A 13,346-nucleotide genomic window follows, 5' to 3' on the forward strand; every position below is an offset into this window, starting at 1 on the left:
GAATAGTACCCTACGCAGTAGACACACTAATGAAATTATTGTGGGTAGTGGCTTTCAATGGATAAAATTATTTTATACAAGAAAAACACCTAGGTAAGAGTGGTGGTTGTGGTATTTACAGAATAATTAAACATGATGAGGCATTAATGTATACCCAGTCAGACAATTAAACTTTAATAGATTCTAAACAAACTTGTTTCCTGTCTTGGCATTCAGATCTGGAAGATGCATGATTCTGGAGATTCTGAAAGTGTTATCTTAAAAGATATATACAGTAGTCCTCCCCTTCTCTATGGTTTTAGTTACCTGCGGTCAACCACGGTCCGAAAATATTAAATGGAAAATACCAGAGATAAACAATTCATAAACTTCAAATTGTGCACTGTCTGAGTAGTGTGATGAAGTCTTATGCCAGCCCGACTCTGTCCCACGTGACTCATCCCTTTGTCTGGCGTACCCACCCTGTATACGCTCCCTACCTTTATTCGCTTAGTAGCCGTCTCAGTTATCAGGTCAACTGTCACAACATCGCAGGGCTTGTGTTCAAGTCACCCTTATTTTCTTGTAGTTGTTCTATTGTGCTATCAGTTATTATTAATCTCTTACTGGGCCTAATTTATAAATTACACTTTATCATAGGTGTGTATGAATAGGAAAAAACATAGTATATGCAGGGCTCAGTACTATCCTTGGTTTCAGGCACCCACTGCGGGTCTTGGAATATATTCCCTACAGATATGAGGGGACTGCTGTATTTTCAATATTGGAAATTTATTGGTAAACAGGCAAAGAAAGTATTGTACAAAAACTAAATCTTTGCTCAAGCAGAATTTATTAGATTTAGTGTAAATATATTATGTATGAACTTTAAGTTTAGAAGGAGCCCTGGAACTTCCAGATTAAGAGCTTGTTTGAGCTCAAGTTTTCGCGGAGCCGTTGGCTCTAACATTGTGAAAATGAGCATGTCTGCCCGATCTTTGTCCTTCGATGAGGGACCGAATGTCTATGCTGAGAGCTGTCTGTCTTGTTTGCAGATCTGGGACATCGGAGGGCAGCCCCGGTTCCGGAGCATGTGGGAGCGGTACTGCAGGGGCGTCAACGCCATCGTGTAAGCGCTGTGAGGCCCGGCTGCAGGGAGGGGTCAGCGGGGTTGCTGCTTCTCAAGTCTCATTTCTGATTTCAGCAGTAACAGTCTTTCTCAGGGGCTGAATGGGGTAATCCATTACGTGAGACTTTACAAAACTTAATCACAGAATGAGAGTTTTATTTGTTTCTTGTTTATGCAGCTCTGAGCTAAGAGATATAAGTGTGTCACCATCCTGTCTTAGCTCCTGAGAGCTGTCTGTGTAAAAGTTTGGGGTGCGGAATTTTTCTTTATCTAGAACTTGATTCTGATTAACAATTTCAGTAGTATAAATCTTAAGAAAATTAAAAATTGGTAATATTAACTGTGATCAAAGAATATGAAGAAGACATATTGAGGTCACTGTATTTTTTTTTTAGTTACATGATAGATGCTGCGGATCGTGAAAAGATAGAAGCTTCCCGAAATGAGCTTCATAATCTTCTAGATAAACCCCAGTTACAAGGGATTCCAGTAAGTGTGGATGATGTGTTATTTTACATTATATGGAACTATGTATGTATTACATCTGTAGTATATCTATGATATTATTGAAATCATATTACACAGTCCTGTTAGTGACGTTTGGCGTCAGTAAAATGCCGCCTGCTTTTAAGTCTGGAGGGCTTGCATTTACTGAGCACCCGCCGTACTGGGCCCAGTGCTGTGTCTCCATCTCCTAACCAACTGTTTATTGAGCTGCAGCGGGAGCAGCGCTCAGTGCTGAGGGCAGTCATGAGCAGGTGCCGAGAGACGCCTCCCTGCCACGGAGCTCGTGGTTTAGTGGCAAGGTGGATGCCCTGTCACCCCAATTATACAGCTCTGATAAGTGCCACCCAAGAGAGGTACCTGGGGCTGTGAGACTTGTAGATAGGAGATTTGATGGAGTGTGAGGGAAGGAAAGATTCCCCAAGAAGTGATGCTGGAGCTGAGATGTGAGGGATGTGATGCTTGGAGGAAGAGAGTTCCAGACAAAGGTCGTTGGTAGGAGTCAGCAGGGCACTGAGAGGTGGCCGGTCTGTCCAGCACACAGTGTGGGGGTGGAGTGTGTCCAGCCGCGTGGCAGCTGGAACACTGGAGCAGGCTGGGCTGGGGAGGAAGCCACGCAGTGTTTGAAATGATCAAGTTTATTATCATATCATCCTGATTTCAGTTTAAGAGTGGATTGAAGTGGCGAGAGGGGCTGGAAGCAGGCCAGCCCGAGGAAGCTGCTGAAGCTGTCCCCGCGACTGCTGTGTCATGGGTTAGTTAGGCTGAGAAGGAAGCAGGCTTGAGCGAGCGATAGTTAGCAATGCAGTCCCTCAGACGTGGTCATGCGTTAGAAGGAAGATGTAGAGCATAATCCCTCATTTCCGGCTTACGGAGTTCGATGGAAGGTGCTGCCATCTGTTGAGCTCAGGAATGTGGAAAAGGACAAGGCTCTAGCCTATGAACAAGTTCATGGGTGTCAGGTACTTGAAGGTGATTCTCTCAGTTAATTCTCACAACATGCCGAGGTTGGTGGTGTTATCCCTTCTTTATAACAGTTTGGATCCATGGCTGTCTGATTGTGAAGCCTGTTCTTGTTCTTCTACGTTAAAAACTCGTTCTATAAACCATGAGTAAAAATCAGTCTCGGTGACTACAGGCTTCTCGGTTGCAGGCAGCAGGAAACTGGTGCCCCTTCCCTGTCAGAATGGCTTCCCTGTCCGTGTCTGCCTGCATCACTGGCTCTGCCGTCAGAGTTTGGATTGACCATAGATTATGTGTCCATGCTCTAGCAGAAAGGAAAGCCAGGAAAGAAATCATCTAAAGGAGCAAGTCACTTTATTGGGAAGCAGGTTCATGAGGTGGGAGATTTCCTAAGTTGCCAGGCAACCCCATAACCAATAGCTGATCACAAATGACCATGATATATTATGAGAAACTGAGGCAGGTCCCGCTGGAGAACCTGGAAGAACTGAAATAAGGGTAAGAGTTGGAGAAGGGAAGGCAGGCTGAGCGGACAGACTGAGGTTTGGCTCTTGGCCTGCCGACTCTCTGTGGTCTAACGTCCCCCTGGCTCTCTCTGCGTCTCTGTCCTCGTCTTTGTCCTTTGAGTGAATAAGAGTCTAGGGCCTATGAATCGAAGCGGTTAGTGTCCAGAGTCGGAGGTGGGCCAGGGGCTGGCTAAGTGAAAGGAATAGGTATGACGGGCTAGACATGGTGTGTACTTTGTTGGCGTGGGTCAAAGGTCCACTTCTTAGAAAACACTGACTTGGAATGTGGATGTTATCAAACACGTTGTATGTACTCACAGGCTCTGCTTTCTGTGAGGCAGAAAGGATTTATCTGGGAAAGACAGAGTAGTAGTTAGGACGCCCATCTCTGCTTTGGTCTTTCAAAGCACGTGTAGCAATCAGATAACGACATTTATTCCCAGAGTTGATGGCTAGTGTATTCTTCTGCTGCCCAGACTTCTCCATTGTCTGAGCGTATTCATACCTGAAATCCTATAGGAGGAATCCAGAATTTTAAAAGCTTATTTACATGTTCACATGGTTATAACAGCTTACAGGGAGAAAATGGTTAAAAATTGTTCCCCTACCCAAGACTGTTAAGATCATATTCACATTTTGGTAAAGATTTATTAAGAAATAGCAGAATGCATACTGTAGACTTAGAATATTTTAATAGAACTTGGCAGCCAAATAGTGAATTAAGGGCCTCTACATGTGGAACTTAAAACAAATGCTAATTTGAATGACTACATGAGTGAGATAAGCCACCATTTCCACAAATATGCTTTACTATTACGGCATGTGGCCACATTCTCACTGTAATGTCTGCAGATAGGAATATGACACACTCCTGTGACATTGTCTTACGTTAAGTTTCCTCTTACTACCTTTTCTGTTTAAAGGTGCTGGTCCTTGGAAACAAGAGAGACCTTCCTAATGCCTTGGATGAGAAACAGCTCATTGAGAAAATGTATGTCTTGAGAATGAATGATGACATTTTTTGTTTTGTTTTTAATTGGTGCTAAATTATAGTGTTTTGCCCACTGCTTTGTTTAGCATCATTGCATTATTCAGTGATGATCACAGCCATGATTTTAAGTAGATAAACTTGACCTACCAGAGAAGTGAATCCCTAAATTTTTAGTAGTAAAATAATTTCTTCAGTTTAGTAATTAAAAAACAAGTAAAATTGAGCAGAGTGATAAGTATGACAGCTGTTTTAAGCACAGACTTATTCTCTTAATTCTGTTTCTTATAGGAATCTGTCTGCTATTCAGGATAGAGAAATTTGCTGCTATTCAATTTCTTGCAAAGAAAAGGATAATATAGGTAAGAAGTAACCGGTGTTTTTGAAAAAAATGGGTATCGTTGGAAGGGGTGTCTAATGACTCGTACTGTTTGTTATCCCCATTGCTGTTTGACTGGCTTCCTTTATAGAGTACTATTGTTTTTGCCACAGGAAAAAGAGTAGACATTATACCTTTTGACAACAAATAAAACATCCTGAATCTGTTCTGTGCTATTTAAAGAAGTAGATGCAATAAAGACACGAAGTTAAGCATATGAGATATCAATTTATCGTTTTAATTTTTACAGAGCTAGTATCCAGCTGTGCTTTATAACAAAATGACATTTTGAAATAAGACTTCACACAAATTGGTCCGTAGGCACTAACAGTTTTTCTTTTGTTGAACCGGCACGTTACTGCTGTATGTTAGCACTCTATTGGAGGTGTAAGCCCCAGGTACCCTTTATCTACTTGATGTCTGTATTGATTTCCTAGCACTGCCTTAGCAAAGTCCCCCAAACTGAGTGGCTTTAAACAGCAGGAATTTATTCTTTCAAGTTCAGGAGACTAGAGGCCCGAAGTCAAGGTGTAGGCAGAGCTGTGCTCTCTCTGAGGGCTCTAGGAGAGATCCTTCCTGGCCTTTCCCAGTGGTGGAAACTGCTGGCAACCCTCGGCATTCCTGGGCTTGGAGCCGCATCGCTCCGGTTTCTGCTCCAGCCTCACGCGGCGGCCTCCTCTGTGTGTCTCTGTCTGTGTGTCTTCTCTTCTTATAAGCACGCATGTCATTGGATTAGGACCCACCATAATCCAGTTTGACCTCATTTTAACTAAGCATATCTGCAAAACAAAGACCCTATTTCCAAATAAATTCTGCGGTTCCAGGTGAATGTGAATTTTTAGGGGGCACTGTTCAATCCAGCGTCCTTTAAGAATAGTGTGTATGACTGAATTGTAGTCTCTTAGCTAAAATTAGGTGAGGGATTATTTCAGAAACAAAAGTGTATTTGTTTGCAATAAATAGTGTCAGAATAGTGTATTTAAAAAGGTATTTTTAGAGTTTTCCTTTAGCCTTCATTCAGTGTGTGCTGGTTCTCGTCATGCTTAACTTCTTCCCAAGTCAGTTCCCCTCCGGAGCTGAGCTCCTTCCCCACCTCAGCGTGTTCCCATGACCTCAGTGTTCATCGTTTTCTGGCTAAGTTGGGGCTTCTTTTAGAGACCACCCAAAGCAGTGTGAGCTCACTGTGCTGATGGACCCTGATCTTCTCTAGTAAATGGATGGAATGAGTGACTGGTTACATTGGAGCATTCAGTTAATTGAGAACAGACTATTCAAGCATTTAATGTGACTGAGTGTTTATTTTTTTTAAATATTTCCTATGTTGAGCGGAACTCTTGTCAAGTTTTACGTTGTGCCTTCAAGAGGACATTTACTTACACTCCCATGGTTCCCAGTGAGGGGTTTTTATTCCAGGACACTGTTGGCAGGGTCTGGAGACAGTCTCTGGTTGTCATAGTGAGGAGGGTAATTCTGGCAGCCAGTGGTGGAGACCAGGAATCTTCTAAACATCCTACATACCCCACAGCAAGTAATTGTCACGGGGCGAGGTTGAGAAACCCTGTTCTATACTAACCAGGATTTTTATTTAGTACATTGTGCTATGGTGTAAATCCATTACTGCCTTACATTTGCTCTCCTGTTTCCTGAAATGGAAGGTGGGGGGGTTGAAGGGAGAAAATAAATCCTTTAGATAGGACTTCTTGGCTATTCAAGTCAGAACATCCTCTTTAATTTCAGCTTTTATAACAGATTTTAGTGTCAAATTTAACTTACTAAATTTAACTTACTAAATTGCTCCAAAATGTATTTAGTATACATGGCTTATATGTTATATTTCCAGCTTCCTGATGTGGTACCAGGAACACTTTAATTTCATTAGTAATGTGTCCTCAGACCCACACCCCACAGATTTCTTCTGGGAGAAGGATCTTTGCAAAGATGGCTCATATCTGTGGCCGTTTTTGTCACAGAAAATGACTGTCTTATTTTTTTCCTGCCTTTTCATCTAATCTTAAGCATCCATCTGTCTAGTGTCCGCAAGATTTTTTTTTTTTTTTTTTTTTAGTAAATTTCTGAAATATTTACACCTGATTATTTCAATTTTAGATTTATCTTTCTCCCCATTCAGTTCAAACGAGTGTGGCTTTGCTCTTACTACACACACTGCCATCCTCCTTGTGAAGCGCAAACGACCTGCTTGGGCAGATGGGCTAAATCATTGTTCCCACATCTGCGGCCAGGGCGTGTTGGCTCAGCATCAGCTGTAGGCTGTGCTGTGTGTGTGGCCTCTAGTTTCTCTGATGGCATGTGGGCTGGAGTTTGCACTCGACTTTCAGGCGTGGAGAATAGAGGGCTGCTCCTAAGAGATGCTCATGTGTGCTTTATGTGGCTCACACATTTTAAAGAGCTCAAGGACGGGAATTCAGTGTTTTGACATAGGCGACGTCTCTGTCTGCGTGCTTCTCTTGGCTAATCGTGGTTACTGCTGTCTCAGGTGCCACCTGTAGGTGGCATCTTGCCAGTCTCCATCTCTTCCTCATCCATGTAGCTAACGCTACCTGTGGGGCATCTCCATGATGGATTACCTTCTGCCCCCAAACTCCATGTGCCCGCGGCTGAATTCTGAACCTGTATTTTCAGGCTGTCCTTCCTTTTGCCACTGCCAGCCGACAGCTCCGGGACACGCACACTCACTCAGGCCAGAGTGTCTTTCTCGCCCCCTGCACGTCGTCAGTTAGCAGGCCTGTCAGTTCTGCACGGTAATCGTGCTTCCCATTTTACTCCCCTCCAGCCCCACAGCACTTGGCTTGCTGCAGGCCTCGCTCGCTTTCCTAATCCCATGGAGACAGTCTCTCTGTCGGCAGCCCTCCAGGCTGTCCGCCTCTCGCCGTGACTGATCTTACTAAAATAAACGAGTATAATTTCCCTGCTTAGAATTCTCCACTAACTTCCTATTGACTTGAGAATAAAATCCAAATCTCTTTAACACCTCAGAATGGCATACAAGATTATCTAGGTCCCTCTAGCCCTGTGGTTCTCAACTGAGGACAGTTCGGCTCCCCAGGGGCATTCAGTAATGTCTGGAGACATTGTTCATTGTCACAAGTGAGCGGGGAATGGGGATATGGCATCTAGTGGTAAAGGTCATGGATGTGGAAAACTATTCTACTGTGCACTGGTAAGGGCCTCCCCACTTCCCAGCAAAGAATTAACCAGCCCCAGATGTCAAAAGAGTGAGGTTGAGAACCCCTGCTCTGGCCTAAGCATGAGTGGCCCCCTTTCCCCGTCCCGCTGCTTTGGCCGCTTATCACTTCTGATCCACCCAGCGCTCCATACTGTTTCTTTTGCCTAGAATTCTGTGGGGTGGCCCCCCAACCCCAAATTATTACTTGTATGTTTTCTGACTATGATGCTGAAAGCTTCTCAAGGGCAGAGAGCGGTTCTCCTGTTTCTTTGTATTTGATACCTGATCTTATAGGCAGTCGGTAAATTTTTGAACGAATCAAAGATGACATAAGCTGTTCTTTCCAGTTTCACTTGGAAATCAGAGACTCTTCAGTCTCTCGTAATTCCTCAGATTGTCCTCTTGAAGCTCAGGTAATGGGGAACGGCAGTATAGACACAGAAAAGCAGAAGCAGGCAGGCCCCGGCTGTGCTTTGATTTCGCTGCATTTTAAAGATTACATCTCTGATGTTTAGTTCCCTAATGCCTTTTTTTCCCTCCATCTGTAGATATCACACTTCAGTGGCTTATTCAACATTCAAAATCTAGAAGAAGCTGAAAAGCATCTCCTGACGTCTTCCAGTCCTTCCTGGCTGTAATCCTAGAATTATTGCCCGTTCCTCTGAAGTACTTCCCAGAATACGGTCCTTCCTAAACCCAAGAAATTGCCTTTTTCAGAGTTTATTTCTCATGCGCACTGCTGAAGATGTGTATCCCTAATCCTTCATAAAGAATCAACTAGAGTTGTCACGATAAAGTCAGCACACACAGAAAGGCTTCTGACACACACTTGTCTTAAACAGTGTGTAGAGCTTTTTTAAAAAAACACACTTTCGACCATCTTAAATCAAGAAGATTGCGTATTTCTGTTCTGGTCTTTGTGGGCCAGATTTTTATATTGGTTTTCAGCAAATGTCTGTCTATGGTATTTCATTCTAGAGTCCAGTAGCTTAATACTGATACTGGCTTGATACAGCATGAAGTTTCTAGTGCCACACACAGTATTTAGAAAACTTTTAGCCTGACTCACGTGGGCTATAAACATAATGTTTACATAGCCCACAAATGCATGTGAAATGTATAATTACACCTTAGGAATTTTAAAAATGGTCTGCAAAGAAAGAACAGAGACACCGGATCAGTGTTGTTATGGGTTCTTTACACTGGTGAGATGTTACGTGATGAATTTTAAATACATTCTGCTTTCTGAGCATTCTTTATCACCAGACAGCAGTTGGGGTGTGGGAGGAACTGAGGCGTGCTCTTTTGTATCTGTCCAGGTCATTACTTCTATATTTTTTCTTCCTTTTTTGCTTGTTCAACACACTTTTTTAAGGGGTTGGGAACTGAAGATTTTTTCAAAAGCTTTCATGAATTGAGAGCATTCCAGCCAATATAATAAAACGTGTAAAGAATGTCAGACTTTGTTCAAACACCTGTTTGTTCTTTCTATCTCCAGTCATTAAGTCAGTGCTGCCGCACGACTCTCTAAACTCCTGACTTTTTATATCCAGTCCTAATGTTGACTTTCAGCACAACACGTACCTACAAACAGAAAAGTTCTTACTTCCTCTCTTCCTGATGGAAGGTTTGGCACTCGTGCCTGGTGCCATGAGACATCTTGATTATTGTGACAACTCTAGACCTGCCTGCTTTATCTGATGTAGTCACACGGAGGGTCTGCAGGTTGATTACCAATTACGCAGAGCTGAGAACCGGAGGCTGTTCACTGTCGGCCTCTGTGACGTGGAGATGTATAAACTGAAAATGAACGCGTTTTGTAGTTTAGTGATCTCCATATCCATAAAGGGACATATTACTACTGGTTCGCTGTAAATTGTTGTTCACATAGACCACTGTCGTAGATAAAACTCTGTCTGTGGTACGCCTGCCTGTGTGTTGCCTCACACTGTGTGTGATTTTGTTTCTCTCGTTACACAGCACTCATGTGGACCGTGCATTTCCAAATGTGGTGAGCACTCAGAGTGCAGTCAACAGTAAGTTCTTCTCACGGATACCAGTTTTAATTTACAGACTGCCATGGCCTTAACAATATTCTGTACAAAATCCTGCACTGTGCTGCCCAGACACTACTTACTTTTCTCCAGTCACATTTTTATGGGTAGAATCTCGGCTTTTAAAATTCTGTTCTTACCCTTTGAAGCATGTTGCATACTTCCTTGATGGGATGGCTGGGTCTGTAAGTGAAGGGACATTTAAACTTGCTACTGTAGTTCAGTGCCAATCAATGGTCGCTGGGAACTGTTACAAAGAACGTGGCAATTTGTGCCTAAAACAGAGGACTCGGAACTAGAATGTGTGGCTGTGGGAACCACATAGGCCATCCATGACCTGTAGCTTTACCTGAATGTGTCTGTGTGTCTGGGTGTTGCTTTTGGCATTTGAAGACATCCAGACAGCACCACCATTTTCCTGTGCATTAACCTCTGCATGTGAACACTTACCAGTTACTGAACTTTGTAAATACATGGATTTTATTTCGGTGGATGCATTATTTGTCTGTTTACTGCTCTTCTCAGCTTTATTCAATAAACTTGCATTTTGAGGGTTGTATTGACAATTTTAACTTAAAATGTGCATCGTGATGGAAGGTGCTGACTCTTTTGGAAGAGGGTGGAAAGAAAGTCACCATGAGCAGGGTCGCTTGACCACAGAGAAAGAAATCAGCTCTCAAAGAATTGGGTCTGTGGGCTAGTTAAAATCGCAATAAACTTTTAAAATGTCCACACGGCTGATACTGCGACTTTTTTGAGGGTGGGTGGGGGAGATGCCACTGCAAATGGTCATGAGACACCAACTTCAGGGCTTTTCAAAGTGGCAGCACCAGTCATTGTGTTCTAATCCAGTTCTATGTATCATAAAACTCTATTAATACACTGAAATTGCAAGACATGCTTACTTCGTTCACTTCCAAACTGGAAAGATTTAAAATATTAAACGTGATGGTTTTCCCGCAAAGGCACATTTTTAAAGTAATGTGTTTGGCCTATTTTGCCAGTATGTTATCTTTTGTACGATAAAAGTGAACATTTATCAAAGCTGTTGGATAAGTTATTTTATGTATTAGGTTGGTGCAAAAGTAATTGTGGTTTAAAAGGTTAAAAGCAATTGCAAGAACTGCAGTTACTTTTGCACCAACCTAGTATTTTTTACTCAAGAAAAGTTCAACTTGGCTTTTCCTCTGTATCTCTGCTGACATTCTGTATGGCCAAACCCTTTTGGCCAATTGGATGTGTAATTTAGAATCTGTAGGACAAGTCCCTAGGATATCAAGTTTAAATTGTTTTATTGAATTGGTGGAGCCATGCAGTGAAGCAGTCAGTTTGGTCCTCTTCTCACCCCCGTCCTATCCCAGCCATTTTTGAAGGAGTTGGGGGCGGAGGAAATAGAAAGTCAGCTTACTTTACCCTTGATTCTAAGTTTATATCTGCTTTCAAAAATTGAGACTTCTAAATTTAGTCCCTTCAGTGGTGTCAAGTACATTGATGGTAGTGGACACTCTAGTGCTCATTGTTTTGACAGGAACTGATCGCCTTGCATCTGCTACCCGTACGGGATGCAGTTCCCCTGAAGTCCTGTGGATTTGGTAGTTCCAGCCCTCGGGACCTGGCACATTGACACTGGAGTGGAAGTTTAAATGCACTGTAGCCAGCACTGCAACTGTACGTCCAGTTGTCAGGTGACTTGAAACTTGCAGGGAAACCACCCTGTTTTAGTACTTGAAATATTTTCATTTTGTTACAAACTTGAAAGGTGTCCTCAACAACATGGATGTCAGTGCAGAGACTCGAAAAGGAAGACATAAAGCAAACGCTGGCCTTGCCAACTTCCCTCACATTCACAGTTCTACGAATGGGTGGCCCCTGCAGGTGTTTCCTGTTGATTAGTAAACATCCTCCACACAATTTCTGCTTAAACTTCAGCTGTTAATAAAAATGGGTACTTGTGTACAGAAGTAGACCAGTAACGTGCTGGATGGACTGCCACGGGAAGTTCTGTAATCGGAGCCACAGTAGTAGCCATCCATCTCTCCAGTTCATTAACACGCCCGCTCTCCAGTAAATCATTCTATTTTAAATCCCAAGGCAGCTGGTGACTTAGGCGATGCAGATTTCCCAGCAGGAATCTGGAGTGGGGGACAATACCTCGTTTTTTTTTATTTTGTTTTCTACTGGGGCCTGCAGGTGTCACATTCATAAAAGGAAGGGATGTGATAGGGAAAGAATTGTCAGTTTAAAATGTTAATATGTCTTGGTTGCCAAGAGTGCTGGGTTAGCATCGAGAGAATAGTCGTCTCTGAGCTGTTAACTGTGACTGGTGAATTGCTGAAGCCTCTCTGGCTGGGTAGTTTTCCCATCTGTAAAGTGAATCGTAGAGATTTCTTAGAGAATTTCCCCCACTAACAGGTGGAGGTTCTAGCAGCCGAGAGATTTGAGTGGTGAACAGCAGAGTAGAGACATGAAAACAACCATTTGTCCTAGTAAATATGTTAGTGTTGCACGTTCCTTCCACTTGAAAGTAATCCAAAACACAGAAATGTTTACATTTTATAACTTTACATTTTAACATAGTTAATGACCGTAGATCACAGACATTTGCCAGAATGATACAGTAACATTTTGTTTGGAAATGCTATAAACACGGGTTTATATTTTGAAAGCCATTTAAAATTTTTAAAGCATTTCTCCCAAACTGCAGAAAAATGTTTATTCTGGTATACAATGTGGAAAAATATACTACCAATCTGGGGGTAAATGGTTTAGAGCTAATGTTTAAGTGCAGTATTGCTAGTTTCTGCTAGAATTTATTTGGAGCGTGGAGAAACCTCGAGCAGTTAGGAGATACTGATACTTCCTTGAAAAGGAACGAGGGAAAAGGGAAAACCAACAAACAGAACCAGTGTTTTTCCCTTTGAACATGGGAAGTAGAACATTAACGGATCGCTAATGGTCGTATTTCCTCCAACCAGCTCTTTATAACCTCCAACTCTGGCCTCTCATCGGTTTTGTAGTCTGTCACACGACACTGTCTTGTCCTACATTTTAAAAGAGCCCATCACTTCTGTCTGCTGTTACCCAGTATATGAATTAGGTAACTCCTTTTTCTGTTTGTATCATTCTCTGCGGAGAAAGAAATTGCTATTATTTGTCCTACCACTAACTTACGAAAGCACTAGCTCTTCCTCACCCTTCAGAGAAGAGTTAAGAATTGACGTAAGTCCTATTTTTCTCTGGAAGCATCAGTAACCGAAGGGCGGGGGTACAACATATGGGTGGCATCAGTTCCTGATGGATCGTCGCATTTGATTTAGTGGTTTGGTAGTTAGAAGAGGTGAGAAAGGAAGCTCATCACTTTTTTTCTTAAGTTCCATTTATTTTTTGGATAAGTTGATTATTGATAGGTAAGTCACACGATTCAAAACTCGAAAATACATTTAAAAACTGAACTCTTGATCACTTCCATAACTGAGTAATCACCCCTCCACCTCCACCCTGGCCTTATGGGTAACCCTTACCCTGTTTCTTATCTTTCCATTGGTGTGTGTGTGTGTGCACACGCGCTTTGTTGTTGTTTTTTTATTTCTTACACAGAAGGTCGCTTACTGATTTGGACATGGCTTTTTTCCACATCAGTAGAGCAAGCTTCTCATTCCT

The 13,346-nt window shown here is 42.5% G+C and overlaps 1 protein-coding gene across 1 annotated transcript in view; it reads left to right on the forward strand.

The window, feature by feature from the left end:
* The window catches only part of ARL8B (ARF like GTPase 8B), a 40,909-nt gene extending 30,493 nt beyond the window's left edge, over positions 1-10,416 (forward strand). Inside the window, exons 3-7 of the mRNA XM_074312233.2 lie at positions 1,035-1,108; positions 1,504-1,597; positions 4,005-4,072; positions 4,361-4,431; positions 8,181-10,416. Coding sequence (XP_074168334.1) covers positions 1,035-1,108; positions 1,504-1,597; positions 4,005-4,072; positions 4,361-4,431; positions 8,181-8,230 — 357 coding nt within the window. The 3' untranslated portion in view covers positions 8,231-10,416. The remainder of the gene's footprint in view (positions 1-1,034; positions 1,109-1,503; positions 1,598-4,004; positions 4,073-4,360; positions 4,432-8,180) is intronic.
* The last annotated feature ends 2,930 nt before the right edge of the window (positions 10,417-13,346 follow it).

This window comes from Rhinolophus sinicus, chromosome 5 (assembly GCF_057876585.1).
Source record: "Rhinolophus sinicus isolate RSI-liver-muscle chromosome 5, RSI-T2T, whole genome shotgun sequence".
NCBI lineage: Eukaryota > Metazoa > Chordata > Mammalia > Chiroptera > Rhinolophidae > Rhinolophus > Rhinolophus sinicus.